This window comes from Chinchilla lanigera, unplaced genomic scaffold (genome assembly GCF_000276665.1).
Source record: "Chinchilla lanigera isolate Chin_1 unplaced genomic scaffold, ChiLan1.0 scaffold00034, whole genome shotgun sequence".
NCBI lineage: Eukaryota > Metazoa > Chordata > Mammalia > Rodentia > Chinchillidae > Chinchilla > Chinchilla lanigera.
In genome coordinates this window covers 2681221-2699928 of record NW_004955435.1, presented here as the reverse complement: position 1 = coordinate 2699928, position 18708 = coordinate 2681221, and the positions used below count along the sequence as shown (strand labels likewise).

The window sequence follows — 18708 nt, the reverse complement described above, 5'->3', positions numbered from 1 at the left end:
AGCTACAATGTATCAGTAAAAGGAAATACAATGATTCACTATTCAGTGATAAATGAGTTGCCAATCACTTCTAATCTTGGTTGGCTTTGCCTGTGCCCATAATTGTAATGTCATACAGCAGTTTCCGTTTTATAGTATCTCTCTCAAAAAACCTATGTGGTGTCATATGTGCTTGTTAGAAATCTACATAGACAGTGTTTGTTATGACTACACAAACCTCAGATTTAAAGTGCCTTATTTTAGTACTCCTTCGATGTTAAAAATTAAGATTTTCCCCAAACTTCAGTGTCCTGAAAATGTTGTAATAAATATCTGTAGGAATATAACTTAAAAATGATTACTCAAGGGTGGTTGTGATAGCACACACTTGTAACGCTAGCACCCTGAGCGGATGACGGTGCTCTCTTGGGGAGCACATAAGCTAAAATTGGAAGGAAAGACTGAGGCAGGAGAATCACAAATTCTACATTAGCCTGGGAAACAGTTCTGATCTCCAGTAGTTTCAGAACATTTGTTTCTCACCTTGAAGAAGCCGTATTACTACTGTCACTGATTGCATGTCGCCCACTCTCTCTAGCCCCTGACGTCACTCATTACTTGCTGTCGATTTGCCTATGCTGGACATTCCATATTAACAATTATGATTGTGTCCAGTTATACCGTGGTCTTTCCACTTAGAATACTGTTGCAAGGCTCACCTATTTTGTAGAATGTATTTCGACTTCCTTTATATAGGTAAATAATACCTGTGGTATCAATGTACTACATTATTACCTTGTCATTTGATTAAATTGTGAGTTTTTCCCACTTTGTGTCTGTTATGAATAATGTTACTATAAACATTTTTAGGTGGACAAATTTTTATGTGGACATGTTTTCATTTCTTTATACTCAGTATAATAGGAGTGTCATTGCTGGTCATGTGATACATTTTGTACTTACACTATGATTATGATCATCTAGTTCAGATCATGACTATATTTAATATTTTAAGACAGTATGAAAGTTTTTCTCAAGTGGCTCCACCTTTTTACATCTTCATCAAAATGTATGAAGATTCAAATTAATACATACCCTTACCAGTATTTGGTATTGTTCTTCCTTTTTATTAAACCTATCTCATTGCATGAAAGTGGTATCTCTTTGTGGTTTTCATTCATTTTACTCCAAGAACTAATGATGTTGAATATTTTTAGTGTTTATTAGCCATTTTCATATCTCCTTTGGAAAACTGTTTAAAACCTTTGCCAATTTAAAATATTAGGTTATCTTATTATTAAATTATGAGAGTTCTTTACATATTCTAGATAGAAATCCTTTATCAGATATCTGGCTTTTTCTCCTGTTCTGTTCTCCTGTTCTGGCCTTTTAGGGTATTGTGTTCAACTATTTGTCTGTTTACTCTCTTAGTTACAGCTCAGAAACTCAAAAGTCTATACATTTTGATGATAATTTACCATTTTTTGTTATTTATACATTATGATATCTTTATTTTTAATCAAAAGTCACAACAATTTAGCGCATATTTTCTTTTAATACAGAGTTTGCATATTGTGAGGCAGAGATCTGGCTGTATTTATTTGCACATAGGTGTGTAGTTGTTGTAGCACCATTTGTTGAGAAAACTTTTTTCTCTTCATTGAGTTGTGTTGGTTCCCTTCCTGAAATAAAATTGATGATAATTTTAATGGTATGTTTCAGAGTCTGAGTTCTGTTGCTCTACTCTTTCTTTACATCCTAATGCCAGTAGTATAGTATCTTGCTTGCTATAGTTTTGTAGTAAGTTTAAAATCCTATAATTTTGTTGTTCTATTTTTCAAGAATGGTTTGGCTATTCTACATCACCTGTGTTTTCATATGAACTTTGGGATCAACTTGTCAAACATTTGAAAAACATTTATAGGAATTGCATGTAAACTTTAGATTTGTTTAGAAAGTAGCAATTCTTAAGAATGTTAGTCTTTTATTCCATGGACATGGTATATCTTTTCATTTATTTCAGTTTTCTGTATTTTTTGTGATGTTTTGTGGCTTTTAGTGTACAAGATTTATTTTTGTTTTGTTGAATTTGCTCATAAGTATGCTGTTACTTTTTGATGTTCTTGAAAATGAAATTGTTTTAAATATATTTGGAATTATTCTTTGGAGCCTTGCCTATTTTCAAACTTCATAAAAGTGTAATAATTTTGAGTAGGTTCTCTTTTGAGTGTCATTTCTTTTGCTCAATATTATGTGAGGTGTATTCATGTTATGTAATAATACTTCATTTTCATTCTGTTTTCCAGCGTATGAATATATTATAAGTTATTTATATATTCCATTATAATTTGTAACTATCCAGTTTCAATTTAGGGCTACTTTGAATAGTGTTACTACTGATATTCAGGCCATATAACTTTGGGTAAGCATATTATACATTTGTTCTAGGTGCATTCTTAGGTGTGGGACTGTTAGGTAAAAGGCATATCTCAGTGTTCAACTATTGAATGTGCTATCAAATAGCATTATAAACTAGTTCTGATAATTTAACTTTCTACCAGTAGTATTTCATTTTTGCACTAAAACAACTACAACAACATTGTATGATCTTTCTTTATCTTAGGACATTCCCAGAATGTATAGTAGGGTATTATTATGCCTCAAATTTGCATTTTACTAATGATTAAAGATGTAGAACATCTTTTTAAACATTGATTATCAGATGTTTCCTTTTAAATAGTGTTTGTATAAGTTATTTGCCCATATATCCGTTGACTTATCTGTTTCATATTTGTTAGTAGGAGAAATTTATTATGAATATCAGCAATTAAAATAGTGTAATACTGGAACAAGTATGGAAAATTGACCATTTGAACAGAAGACTTCATAAATAGACCATATATACCCTAAATTGTAACTCTAAATTGTAGATGATCTTCCCAGTAAATAGTATTGGTTTAATTGAATATCTATTTGATGTGATTTTTTTTCTATCTTACCCATATATAAATGTTATCTCAAACAGATTATTTACCTAAATGTGCTAAAATAATAAAACTTCTTGGAAAAATACAGAAAAATATATTCATGACTTTCAATAATTTCTTAAAATATTTTAAGAGACTATTCAAGCACTAATCTTAAATTTGAAAATAATAAATTGAGCCTCATTAAATATGAGAAATTCTCTTTATGAAAATACACTAACAAAAAAGTGAAAGGACAAGACAGAGCAATGGGATTTTTTAATGTACATATCCAACAAGGGACTTTTAATCCGGAGTCAAAATATTTTGGATCAATTTTGATAATTTTCAAAATAAAAGCCCATGACTATGTGTTTAAACAATCTTTCCCCTGATTTGACTAAATTACAAAGGAAAGGTCAAAGTAAAAATAGTATATGTTATACAAGTGGATTTGAAATTAATTACTTCTTGCACACTAAAAATCTCATCTAATTTCTATAATTTTATAAACTCTTGCACTTGTTTATAATTTTAAGAATATAAATAACACATTAATGTTTAAATTTTATTATTTAGTTTTTTGCTTATCAAGTTAACTAAAACACTTTATTACTTAAATATACTGAATTCCACATGAAATCTAAAGTGCCAAATGGTTCAGACAGTTGCAATTTTCACATAAAATTCAATCCTTTAATTTGTGTTCTCACAATTTATTTGGTCAGTATAAGATTAAATCGGTTTTAATTATACAACTATATAAAATTATAGTAAAATTGTAAAACATTTGCTATTCTTAGCAAACTCTGGGCTGGAGATACAGCCTAGTGGCACAGCACCTGCCTGGCAAGTGCGAGGTCCTAGTGGTCCTAGGTTCAATTCCCATTACCAAAAGACAAAAAAAAAAGAAAGAAAGAAAAAAGAAAACAGTCCAGTGATGCTATTATATTTAATAGAAAATAAAATTATTCATGAAATTTTTATTGCTTATGACATGTAATAGTCTTCTAAGAACTTGAATTACAGTCCTGGATTGGTAATATATATATTTTTATATGAGCAGGAATAGGTCATATATATATGCACAATTGTAACCAACATACATATTTAAGTTGTTTTATAAAAGTATAAGGTTGTCATTATAATATTTGATTAAAATACGGAATTTTTATTATTATATTATACCCGGACTCTGTCTTTTCATCTTAGTCAATACTGACTGATTTAGATCTAGATAATTATCATTGTCATTTGTCATTTACAATTTACTTCATTGATTTTCTTTTCAATTTAAATTGGCCTTGATATACTTGAGATTATTTTATAAAACTTTTTTATTCTGCAAAACTATAAGTTTTGCTACTTTTATGCAGTACTCATGCTTTCTTTATATCTATTTAGAAAAACTGATTAGTAGAGACTTTTCTGATAGCTGCATCACAAGACATTTTCATTTTATTCCTTTTGAATTCAACTGTCTATTTAGATGAATCTTGCCCAATTAAAATACTGCACATATTTTTCAAAAATCCACGATCAATATAATCTGTTATATTTTTAAATAATTGCATAGGGTCATTTTCCTCAGGATATTGGAAGGTGAACTCGAGTTTTAATGTGTTGCAGAATTGTGGGAACCTGGAGAATAATTTTGATGACATCAAGCACACGACTCTTGGTGAGCGAGGAGCTCTCAGAGAAGCGGTGAGGTAAGTCTGGGTCACCATAGCAACAGTCACAGATGTGGTAAAGAAAAAGTCATTCTTCATTATTGGGGGAACAAATGAGTTCATTGCCACCATTCAGCTCTGTTCTCTAAGGTATTAATTTGTCAGTGGAGAGACTTCCCTTGAGGCTGTACTTTGGTTTTGAAGCTGCATAAATGTTAAGCCTCAGTGCACAGTAAAAAATGTAAATGTTTAATTTGTTACTTAAAATGCTTAAGGGGTGTCTTGTTTTATATTTATACTAAACTGATTGAATGGAAGTATTGTTCATCTAAATTCTGCTGGTATGTAAAAAAATAAACATTGTACAATGGTGGTTTAACTGAGTAGCATCTCCCCTTAATTCATATTTAATTTAAAAAGAGGTACTTAGAATTTCATCTTCTTTTAGATTTTATAGGATTATGGCATAGGATTTTAAGTAATTTACATTTTCAGACTAATGTACAGTGTATAATGGACTTATTTTCAAATACAGTGTTTTATAAGTGAGCCTGATTTTTTTAAACTTCATATTCCTATTTTGAATATTTCTCTTATGTCTTCCCAGACTTACTGCCATTTAAAATAACTTTTAGGGAAACGTTCTTTAAATACATTTGATCAGAATCAAGAAAGATTTTTACTGGATATTAAAAATATGTGAATAGTAAAAATCATCACCCTTAGTAGAAGAAAAATGATACTACTTTTATAAGTTCTGAACTTGAATCTTTGAGTTCAGTTAGTATTTTTTAAAGAAACACGTTTGCCTTTATTTTACTTAGAAAATTAAAATTTATCTTAGCATATATTTCCTTATATCTTAATGATCATTTCTTATGATCTTAAGGCTAAGAAAAGTTAAAATACGAGAATGAAAACCCCATGAGACTGCTAGGGGCTTATGTACAATTGCATTTCTGCTCGCATACAGTTACCATATACTCTAGTTTAGGAGCTGCTCTCGTTTAGCAGCCTCTCTTTTACCATGCTAGCAGCAGGAGAAAGTAATTAAATTTAATAGAAGCTGCCCTCATTTTGAAGCCACTTCTATTTAAAACCACAGGGGGAGGTAATTAAATTTAATGGAAACAGTAGCTTCTACACAAAGATACATGGTACTTCTGTATAGATTATTATGATGTCACAAAAAGAGGAATAATGTATTACTAGTACTGAGAAATTACCAGCTGGAGCAAGGGAGCCTATTTTATTGTTAATGTCTTTACTAATAAAAAGGAGGGAAAAATAAAACGGAGTGCACAATGGAGAATTCGTCTCTGTATAAAATGTAATCAGATGTTCTCAGAAAGTTTGTTATCAGAAATAGTTGTAAATTTAAAATAAGACATGAAATATATTATGAAAAATCTAATGGAGAAATTACGAATGAACTCATTTTTCAGCACAGGCAGTAGTCTCTAAAAATACCACTGTTATAAAGTAAGCATTATTTTTGGAATGCTTATAATAATTTGAATACATTAATATGCATGTCAATATTTATGTAGAAAACTACAATTGAGTCTGTATTTTTACATCTATTCATTTTGAAATGAATGCATAGACACATAAGAGACAAAGAGGATGCCAGCTCTGTGCTTCGAATAAAAGAACTGAAAGTAAAACCACAGAAAGGACTGCAAAGAGGTGATGTGAATGAAAGTGGGTGTGAGGGAACTACAGCCAGTAAGGAAAGGACATGGAATCAGTTCAGAACATTTGTGACCATGAAGAAACAAACTGAATTACTGCAGACCGCATATGAAGAGATTTTGAAATTTTGCAAAGTTTTGTGTCTGTATCATTTTAGAATATATCAGGATGTCATTTATTTTTAAAAAGTGGATGAACTGAGGACAAAAACAAGCATTAACTATCTGTTTGGAGTAATTCTCAACTACCCATGGTATGAAATTAAGGTGTAGGCCGGATAATTTAAATCACAGTTTGATTACACATCTGTGAAATACATTCAGGTTGTATACTTTATACATTCAGGCACATATATATGCACACATATTGGTAATGTCTGGCTTCACAAAACACAATAAAATAATTCAGTAACTAATGACATTCAACTATCTGTGTACTGTATGTTTTGTTTTTGGGTCAAGTATGTTTTGTTTTTGCTTTTAAAAGTTCAGCAAGAGCTCATTTATTTTTACATGTGAGATTCTGGGGAAAAAGCACATAAAACACACAGTAAGGCATATGATTAGAAGAGAATGCATGAAGGAGCAAGCATTATTTCATCTGTGATAATTTCTTCTCATATCAAGTACATTTAGACCAAAATACACCATGGAAAGAATAAAAAAGTGATCTATGTTCTGAAAGATGGACAGTTCTTCTGGTCGAGAGAATAATACAGAGCAAAGCAAGTGCAGGATATATCACAGAAACAGCAGTGGGCTGATGTCCTGGGAAGCGAGTGTTTCAAGCTTCCTTTGAATATCCACTCACCTAGACTGATTTGTTTATTACCAATATGTGGCATGAATTCTTGATTGGTAATTGGGCAGTATAATGTTTACAGGGATAATGGGACAGTTTAGAATCTCAGAGGATTAGGGACAGCAGAAGACAAATATAAACAATTTGCTAAAAGCCTCAGCACAGGGGATCATCATAGTAGGCTACCTCAAAATGTATTGTTTAATGTTTTTAGGCCAGTTACATACAGTCTAGCTTCCCTTGATAAGGAATTTAAATAATTTCAAAACATCAATGTGGATTTAAGGATGGTGGGGACAATATTGATTACACTGAAGATAATTCTATAAGGGCAGGGAGAAGAGGTGATTCATTTATTTATGTTTTTTTAATATGTCAGGCAATGAGATTCCAGATAGAAATGGTACAGTCCTGGCCCTCAGGACTGTATCATTTCCTACTATTAGTATAAAGAGGAAATGAAGATGAGCGGCTCAGTATGAAAGCCCAGAGGCTGAATAGTTGACTTGTTTCCAGGTCCCAGATCCTTTCCTGGTAGCTTGTGTGTTAGTCCATTGCTTGGTAAGTGTCTCGGTTACTTGTTGCTAGAACAAAATAACTGACACACACCAATTCAAGGAAGAGAGGTTTATTCTGGCTCACAGTTCATAGAAATTTCAGTCCATTGTCAGTTGGCTCAAAGAAAGGCACCATGGCAGAGAGCCATGGCAGAAGAGAAACAGTGCCATGGCAGGGCAGGCAGGAAACAGAGGGGAATCGAAGGAGTAGGAAGATTATGTACTTCCAGGCCACAAGCCAGTGACTCATTTCTTTCCACCAGGCTTCGCCTGCCAACATCTCACCAAACTGTAAACCCGTCAGTGGACTAATACAGTATCACATGTCCCTGACTCAGCATCACACACCCACGATCCAGTCACCCCGAATCCCCATGTATGGGCATGTGAGGCTTTGGGGATGGTGGGGGTGTCTAAATATTCGCCACAATGGTGTGGGAGCATCCCTGTCTCTCCTGAGGTTGATCTCTTGATCTGCCCTTGCGTGGCTTTAGGTGTCCACATGATGATGTTGACCTGAGCATGTGCGTGTCTAGCCAGGAGCAACTTGGAGGACTGGACTGATTCTGAAGATTAACAAATGTTGGCCGCTTTACACCAAGTTGGGGACCTTTCTGTTTATTAAAGGATCTACTATTTCTACAAACTTTGAACAGAAAAGAGGATTTTTGCCCTTTGTGCTCTGCTACATCATCCATTTTCCTGTCCTGGCCAATGTTTTCCATGCAATCTGGAAGCCATTCCTAGTTCTATAGTTCTAGTTCTAGTTCTAGTTCTAGTTCTAGTTCTAGTTCCAGTTCCAGTTCCAGTTCCAGTTCCAGTTCCAGTTCCACGCCCACGCCCACTTCCAGAGTTCTAGTTCATGAGTCACTTTAGACCCCTTCTATGTTTACCCCAGTCCCGCATGTGAGGATGCCCTGAGCTATTAAGAAAGCACCCTTTCACCATTCTTTGGAATGTGCTGCTAAAATAAAGCATTAAGTACATAAATTGGGATAGGGAGAAAGAAGAAAAAGTGTTAATGAAGAGCAGTTCATTTTCAGATGAGTTTGAGATAGTGAAAGTAAACCCATGTTTGAATATTCAGTAGGTGGAGAGAAAATATAATCCTCCATGAACTCTCTCAGGAAACAGATGAGAGTTGACGTAGGCGTTTGGACAGACAGCATTTTGATACTTGTAGCCAAGGGGAGGCTTGTGATCTCCAGGGACAGTGCATCCAAACGGAAAGCAGGAGAGTCAAGTTAGGTGCAGTAGACAATACTGAGCTTCGGAAAATCTGTATCAGGAAAAACATAGTTGGAATTTAACATTTTTAGTAGTGTGTCCAGTAGTAAGACTGGACTGTAATATGATGTGAGATGAGAGGATGGAAGGGAGGAGGTTCCCGCCCACGGTTCTGTGGCTTAGGGAGACTCCTATAGCAGAGCTTCCCACAACTCTGATGGAAATGCTGTGTGCATGTGTCTTTCAGTGTGACAGGCACTAGCGGCAGGGGGTGGTGAGCACTTGAAATGTACCTAGTTTAACTAAAAATCTAGTTATTTTTATTAATTTATTCTAAAATGCTTGTCTATGGTTAGAGGCTATGGTCTGCATGGTGTTGCCTAGGGACGATTTGTGTTGCTGAGTGACATCTGTCCCCTCCCCTCACTGATGGAGTTCTTATCAATCAAGAGCCAGAGTGAGGCTACACCACATTCACGCATGTCACCCATCTGCACCTTTTCTTTCTTCTTTGAAAACTAAGGGTAAAGGATTTAAGAACAAAGGATGTAAAAACAGAGCTATAGATAGACCTATGAAATCGTGATGGGTACAAAACCACAAATAATAAGTGTGGTTTGATGTGGAAATGACAAAGCGACTATTATTTTCTAAAGGTGTTTATATCTAGAAATTCCAAGGCCTTCTCAGACATAACAAGTGGTAAGGGTGTAACCTCCTGGTAGCACACTTGAACATGTACAAGACTCTGAGTTTCCTCCCAGCACAAAACAAGCAAACATATAAATAAAAATGAAACAAAAGTTATGAATGGGTATAATTGATAATGGAACTTATAAAGACCCAGTGATGTTTATTATATGATAAAGTACACAAATCATTGGGAACTTGTGAAGCTATTCACTAAATGATCTGAGAAAGTTGTTTTGCTCTGTGCAAAAAGTCACTTTATATGGTCACCTTGTAGGGGTAAAAAAACTCAATGTATTTTGTAAAGTTAAATGCAATAAATGAAAAGGCCAGAGTCCAGTGAATTACAGAAGTGATTTTTTTTTCTTGGAGATTCAATGGGGAAAGAGCTAATAAACTGAAAAGTGCTTAAAGAAATGACTGGGTGTTGATTACATTAAAAAGCTTCCTTCATAGGAAAAATGGCAAAAATTAAAAGACATCACAGTATTCTACTTCCATATGTATGACAGATTTAAAACAATTAGGATCTCATAGATTATTGGCGAAGTATACTTAAGAAACTGTTGACAATATTCAAGTCTATTTGTAAATATAAAGGTATGAATTTTGTGAAAAACCCTACACATTTTCAGCAATTTGATGGCAAGCAGGTTTTTGCTTGCTAGAGGTAGCTCATGAGTGTTGGAAATTACCATTTCAATTAAGAAAAAATAGAGCCAGTAAGCACAGAAACTTAAAATAAATGTGTAGTTTTAATAACACTTTATGTTCCAGAAATATATTATGCAGAAGTCATAGAAACTATGAACACTCTATGTCTAATTCTTAAATTATGGACTATTGCCTTGATCAAATTTAATGGGCTCTAACAGTCTGAGATTAAGGGAATGAGGAAATGAAGATTATACACACAGACACACATATGTGGAAAATTGTGCCATACTGGCTTCTATCTGGAAATTAAAATATCTTTAATAGTGTGTCCTTAGTGAAACAAGAATCCTTGTGTTGTAACATTCAGTAGAAATACCAAGAAACAATGAGATGGAGAGCATGATCTTGCCTGAGACTATAAATCACAGAGGAAGGAATGATAGGAATAAAATGTAAATACCACAGCTGGAGCAATGGGTTTACAGATACTTTTCCCAGGCATATCTTTTTGTTTTTCTAAATGTTCTATGGTGAGAATATATTATGAATAATAAGAAAGACAAGGAAGTAAGAACTGGAAAAGTTAAAAATATGAGAAATACTAGGATAAGCAGTGAGAATCAAATTTGTGACTCCAAATGTAAGTTTATGTAAATTATTTTTGAATATTTCACGTTTGTAAAAAAGGATTAAAAACCTCATAGAATTGATATGACTAATGAAGGCAATGTTAGAATGATTTGTAATTTATGAAATTTAATGAAAATTAGACAATGTTAGCGCTCTATTATTTGCTTTTAATGATATTTAGTACTTAGTTGAAAGAATTTATATATATCATACATAATTAATTGAAGTGACTGTGAAACTTCATTATACTCTTAGCATATAGAATACAAAAGGGAGTATTTCTTTTCTAACTTACATAGAATGTATTGCAGTGTTCTGACTATGGAAGTCAACAGGATTCCTAAAAGTGAAAATATTAAAAAGAAACAAAATACATCACGTCTAGATCACAATTTGAATCTACTGTACAATGAATCTAAGAGGCAAAATTCGCAAATTTATATTTTCTGTTCATCTTAGCCAATTCAACCCTCTTTTCATGCCAAGATGATTTAATTTCTTTACTATTATGTTTGTAGCCATTTTAGCCCCTGTATGAAATTCTAAATATCAAGACAGAAGGTGAAAGCATTTTTCACATGTGTCTCTTTGTCCCTTTTCAGTCCTAGAGGCAATAGTGGGCCATGTGTAGTGGGTACTAGGTAACATTTTGATAGGTATTTGAATCAAATAATTTATTAAAAGTAGGTGTTGAATATCAAGAAAGAAGAAGGACATACCACATATAGTATAGTTGATTGAGATAAAAATTCTATGGGGAGCTTTTTGATAGTTTCTTAATTATACATAGAAATGTCAATCGGTTAGATTTATGAATATATTTATGTGTATAGCAAAGATACTAATTTCATGTATGGAGTACTGATATTGTCATTTAAAAGCTAGTATTTTAGTTTCAGAACCAAGTCTGTTCAGTGAGATGTTATGTTTCTATTATTATTATTATACAGGTGAACTACCAGGACATATTCATGTATTCAAGTCCAGATTTTGTTTTAGTTGCCTGTATCACGTGTTAAGAGCTCTGTCACTAGATGGGGATATTGAGTTATTCAGTTTATACTTGCTGACTTTTTGTGGTATGTCCAGTAGGATTGTAGGTGTCTCATCAACTCAGCCATGTGTACAGTGTTAAATATTAAAGTATAACCATAACAACTTTTGAAAAAAATTTTTGAGAGATACAACAATTCTAACTATTACTTGAACCAAAAGATTGAAAATTCTGTAATGTGTTTAATTTTCACTCAGAAACCTTTAGATGTGGAAGGGATACAGATAATAATCTGAACCTATAGAAAGATTGAAATCTAAGGAGTGATTCCTAGACACAAGTATTTTTCAGCCCTCAGGTATATTCCTAATGGTGTATTGTTTTAGTTATATTAATCTTTCATCCCTTACTAAGCATAATGATAAGCTACTGGCATTTTTCTTTAACTGATACATCTACATAAACAGAAAAAAGAATTGTCTCTATGAGTAGTTTTGTTCATATGGACAAGATTTAAAAACAAGAATTTTATTATCCGGCTTAATCTTATTCTTTGGACAGTTTTGTTGTATGTGTATGTGAGATTTGATGTTTAGGTTCAGGTGGCCCATTTAACTTTTCCTGTGTTCAAGGGAAAGACCGGAAAGTGCTGCATTAATTTTTACTAATTTTATTAAAACCAAAACAAGCTGAACAATGATATTTCTGGATTACTTACCTATTTGGTAGAAAGGGACATGTATATGTATAAAATAAGTTATATACATGTATAGATGTAGATCTGTGTTAGTTTAGTATCTTTTTTACTACTTTAAACTTTGATTATAATTTAGTTTTGAAAAATATTGATTACATCATGATTTTCAATTAGAAATTTTGTGAGAGTAGAACAAATGAAATCAGAAGTAGCTTAACCCAATTATTTAATTATGAAATGCATTATCATATTTATTAATCTAAGAATTGGCATGTCTAACCTGCTGGCTGCTATGTACAACCCAATGTTTAGTTAGGAGCAGTATTTTTAGAAAAAAATCAAACCAATATTGAAAATACCACTTTATGCTGATGTGATAGATTTGGAATGATAAAGCCAAAAAAATTGCAAAGGTACTCAAGTGTCATTTAGGATGTTTTCTTTGAAACAACATCAGCAACATGAATAAGAAGCACTGAGCAAAGGTCAGGAAAAAATGTATTTATCCTTTGCTATCAAAGGATTGCATATTAAAGAGTAAATAATAAGGGTTGCAGCTTTTGTTTTGTTACCAAAGAAAACTACAGAGCTAAGTTGTTACTCTAGAACGCTTATCATTTCAGATACAGACTTTGAATGAGCATCTAATAGCTAAAATTATTTAGGAGATAAAATTGGTACTGTGAGGATTAGCTTTAATTTTAAGTATCCATAATTGAAGTGCCACATTATGATTTTAATGTTATGATAATCTTGTTAACAAGCTGTTGTGTATATACTATCATATTTTAATGTAGTTGCAAAGCTTAAGTAAACCATAAAGTAAATTGCTTTTTGAATCAGGCTTTTACAAGTGGAAAATTAGTGGTTTACATGTTTTGAATATGTATTTTGTAATTATATTTAGCGTTTTCTTCAATTTAAGAAGAATAGAATGGATTTATAGATAATAGACTATTGTTTATATGTGCATTGTAATTTTTTGTTATTGCTCATTCTAATTAATTTGAAGACATTTTACTATGTACGAAAACATAATAGTTAATTCTACTGTTTTCTTTGTCATCTCTTCTGGAAGATATATGTTGATATCTGTCTATAGTATTTGTTCTTCCTCATATATCAGCATATTATATTTAAAAGAAAATTAATGGCTGATATTTCCCAACGTATCTAAAAGTTACAATGATATGCACTAAATTCCATTCACTGGAGGTGTTTGTATTTATTTTACTTTGGGGTAAAAAGTGTACCATTCTGCCAAGTGGTGAGGATATCCAGTAGCTTAGTTACTTTTAAAAAATCTGTTGCTTCAATTGTTAGGCACAGGTGGTCTTAGCCCTGGGAGAATTACGAATTACGTGAGAGGGCTCTGATCCTCCTGGAACCCTGAAATCATTCCATTTGCCTCTCTTTATTTAGCCTTTGCTGTATACTCATGCAGGAGATTGCAGACCTGATCCGCTCGCCATAACTAAGGGATATTATTAACCCCATACCTTCCAGAGTAAGTTCAATTCTCTAGTTATTATGGTTGTTACTATTGCTGTTGAGACAAGGTCTTACTATGTAGTTCAGGTTGGCCCTGAACTCACACTGTAGCCTAGGCTGGCCTTGAACCTTGAACTGAGGGTGATCCTCCTGCCTCAGCCTCACCAGTGAAATTTTATTATTAAAGCCAAAAGAGAATTTTATAATTTGCAGTCCTCACACTTAGAAAATTTTTGAGAAGAAAAACACTTCACAACTGGACACAAACTGTTCTGGCCTAAAACTTCCCTACCTGTACTACCTCAATTAAAAGAAGTGATGTTTAAAAAAATTGATAGGCATAATAATTTGATAATATAAAACAGAGGTAAACAAATTTTTTCATACAAAAATCCACAGAGCATATATGTTCGGTGTTCTCAGTAATATGATTCCATAGCCTAAACAACATACAAATAGATGAGAGTGGTTGTGTTCCAGAAAAAATTTACTTACAAAAACAGAAGGCCAGCTAGATTTGACGCATTGTAGTCTGCTGTCCCCAGGTTGGAAACAAACAATTTAAATTGATTAAATAAATTTCAAAGAATTATTTTAAAAACTAATAATTTATGATTGGCTTGGATAGAGTAATACTAAAAATACTCTGAAGATCTTCTAACTATATTTATAAATGTGATTATGGAGCACTAGCTTATGTATCATGTCTCCCACTCTCTGTGGTGTACCATGAAATCCAATAAGTTACATTTTAGACATTCACCCTCTTAAAAAAGCATAACTAAGAATTAAATAGATAATCTAGCTTTCAGAATCACCAGGATGCATCTGAGACGAAGAGTAGGTATCAGTACCACTGAATTAATGGTTATTAATGTCTGGTATTTATGGTTTATATCTAAAACATGTAATTATCAAAGAAGAACTGCGTAAATTATGAAGCAGTAAAGTGCTGCTGTTCAGTCTGACCCTCATCTACACAGTGTGGTAACTATTAAAAGTCAGTATTGCTATATTTTAGTCACCCATTATTCTCAACTCTAGATGAAAAACCATAGTGCCGACTGTGACATCTCTGTGATATCTATTAATGGTGGGAAACATGGATTGAAATATATTCTGTGGTCCATTGTTTTAGCTCCTGTATAAATTTTGCACCAAGGGAGCTCTCTAAAGTGCTTCCATTAAAAAATTTAATCAGTGCTTACTTGACAAACCTGGAAATAGGGATCGCATCTTGTCCCATCTACAAAAAGGACTTTTGAATGTTTAGGGTGAAATAAAATGGCATAGAAGATACTTTGATTTTGTTTTTAGAGTCTCTTAGTGTTGCTTTTGTCCTGCCAGGTGTTATTTGGTTGCAGCTGTTTTTAAATGAAGACATTCAGTGAAACGGGAATAATTCAATCTGAGTTTCTAAGTTACAATGTCCGGAAAGACTTCACTCCTTTTAGAGGCCACCTTTTTTTGTCTCAAGCGTCCAAGCGTGGGATTCATGTTTGCCTGTCTCTCGCCTCCACTGAGCTCTCGCATTGCTCGCTGCTTCTCACCTTTCAGCTCTGCTTCAGGGTCACCTCTTTAAGCGGGAACCAGGGGAATAAAGAGTGAAGGAGACAGACAGTCACTCAGTGAAAATTAGAGGAGGCAAGGTTTGACTCAGACTCATTTCTCTGGTAGAACTCGGTACTTCACAGAAGTTTTTAGTTTTTTTCTATCCAGGACTTAGATAAACGCAAAGTCACTACGTTACTTACACATGCAGGGCTGATTGCTTTCACTTGTGAGTATGGTCTCTAGTTATGGCCATTTACCTATAAAAGTCTCGAATTTATCTTTCTTTATAGGTGAGTAATATTCCATTATATAAGCAGTGTATTGTTTCACTAGTGTAAGAATCTGAAAGAGTGAATAAAAATTAAGAGGTATGATAGACATTGTGAAACGAAAGGAAACTGCTCAAAAGTAAAGAGCAACTGGGATGAGGGAAAAGAGAAAAGAAAGAAGGGGAAAATTGTGTATATATGTGTACACAGGATAGCTAACTTGGTTGTACTACTGACTTGTATCGCTTTATTGAAAGGATCAGTTAATGATTAATTATTTGATTGGTCTTGCATGTCTATATTTGTTTTCTTGAGTAACACTTTGAAGATATAAATATGTAATACAACAACCATGGTTAATTTCCTGTCACCTTGTCTGTAGTTCATTATTGCCTGTATTGTTCTTGTACTATTTTGTAAGTGGATGTCTGTTTGTTATTACGTTTTCATTCTTTTATTAAAAAAAAAAGGCAAAGTCACTATGCTCTACAGATATACTAGAGAACAGCTACATTAAAATAAAAGGAATATAATTGTGGATAATATTTATATATTATCTATATCTAGTAGCACACCTACATTAAAATAAGGGGCTAGAATTGCATACATAAGTTACACACACACATACATGTATAATCTTCATAATATTTTTCCCAGTAGCTCAAGAAATTTAGTTTAATTCAGTACATTTCTAAACTTTAGCCTCATAGCCTTCTCTCATGTTAAGGGTCTCTTACTACTTTGGGTAATAGAACAAGTAATAGTTCTAATTTATTTAGAGATCTTCCAAAACAACAATTTTTAATATAAATAGGTGTTTATCATTGGACCTCAGAAGTAATTTTTTAGACAATATCTATGCTATGTTTAGAAAGCACTTGTCTTGCCAGTATCTTCTTTTATCTTATAAGAAGAGGCAAAAGTAATCCTTTTTTCTTTCTTTCTTACTCTTTATTTTTAGATGGGAAAGAAAAATGATGTACAGTAGGGTTAAATTACTTACTGGGATTTATTTGTCATTGTTATATTTTCCCTTCATATTTCATTTCTCCCTTCATCCCCTTAGAAATCGTTTGTTTTGTATTCTGTGAGTGTATATATCTTGGAACATTTCTTACCCAGAATTAAAAATTAGACTGAAATTTAAACGTCTTAGAAGAAAAAGATGTTTTGGGAATCAAAATTGCAAATTTTTAATAGTGAAACAAGGATAAGAAAAATTTTTCCAGTGAAGAAAAAATGACTTGTTTGTTATATAAATAAAGATAAGTAATTCCATGTAGATAAAACTATATTAAATAAATTAAAAATTAGGTAGCCAGTTGGAATTACTATGATTAATTGCAGCCTGAGAGATGCCTTGAGATGGATCATTCTACTAAAAGGAAAATATATTGTTATTTCATATTAACACAGGATTTGCCCTGTACTTCACATTCTATATGACTATATTTTTCTTACGTGAAATTTTACACGAATCAATTATTCTTTCAGTGCATACACCAAAGTAGCTGTTTTTTGTTGTTGTTCATGTGTTTGTTTGATGTTTGTAGTACTGGAGTTAACCCAGAGGTGCTCTACCACTGACGTATGTCCTCCTTTTATTTTTCACCTTGACATCAAGTCTCACCAAATTCCCCAGGTTGCGTCAAACTTGCAACTCTCCTGCCTGAGCCTCCTAAGTAACTGGGACTATCGGTGTGGGCCACCATGCCAGGGCAGTGTCTGTCTACTCTTAAGGAGAATTACCCCTGTATTTCTAATGATGGTACAGCTGTTTCCGAAAGATATCTGGAGTGTCTCAATATTCATATGTACTCTCTGAATCCTAAGAGAAACTAAGAATTTCTGCATATATTTATCCTATTCTATGCATGTGACTGTGTTCTCTCTCTGTCTCTCTCTCTTAAGTATATGTGCATATCAACTAATACATTTAAAATATGCTGCTATGTGGAAATAAACTTTAAATGAATTACCAATACTTTTAGAATATTAATGAATCGCTGTAAAACGAATTTTACATTTTATATCATCGTGAGTTTGTAGCATGGTAGATCAATTTGTCTTGACTAAATTTAGTTTATTCTATTACTGTTACAGTATGCAGTTTTTAAAAATGCATTTTGGAGAAAAGAAAGAAAACAGCACTTAGAAACATATAAACATTGAAAATATATACATGCAGTGTAAATTTTATGCACATCCACATATATACACACAGGTAATGCAAATGGAATATCTTTAAATATCATTCTTCAGGTTTGCCTCTGCTGGTACAGACAGTTTCCTGTTTACAAGCATGTGTACTAAAACAGACCAGGCAGACGTTTTGCTGTACCTGACTGTTACATTCAGTTGCTCCGGGGCCTGACAGGTACCAAGCACAAAGCTGGGGACTGGAGTGTCAGGTGAACAGCCTGTAATCTCTCCTTTCAAAGCCTTGGATAGGGCTGGATGTACTGGTCAGAGAAGTAGCTTTCAGAACGTGTTTAGATGGAAGTTGGTGATGTGCATAAGGGGTTGTGAGTCATTGGCATGCATTTATTAAGTTTAAAATCACTAGGGAAGATTAGAACAAGCCTGCACTCACGTGCTCTACCACTGAGCTGTACTCCCACGCCAAAAATCACTAGAGAGGAAGAAGCAGTGAGTAAAAAATCTAGAAAATCTAGAAACAGTTACATGGTGAGTGATTGTCTTGGTTAGTTTTCTCTCGTTGCTGAGACAAAATACCTAAAGCCCAAAAGGAAGGAAGGAAAGGTTTATTTAGCTCACAGTTTGTGGAGGTTTCAGTCCATACTTGGCTGGCTCTGAGGCAGAAGATA

At 33.3% G+C, this 18708-nt stretch overlaps 1 protein-coding gene across 1 annotated transcript in view; it reads left to right on the top strand.

Annotated features, from left to right (window-relative positions):
• The window catches only part of Dpyd (dihydropyrimidine dehydrogenase), a gene marked incomplete at its 5' end in the record, with an annotated part of 793723 nt that overhangs the window by 100979 nt on the left and 674036 nt on the right, over window positions 1-18708 (top strand). Inside the window, one exon of the mRNA XM_005389092.1 lies at window positions 4575-4657. Coding sequence (XP_005389149.1) covers window positions 4575-4657 — 83 coding nt within the window. The remainder of the gene's footprint in view (window positions 1-4574; window positions 4658-18708) is intronic.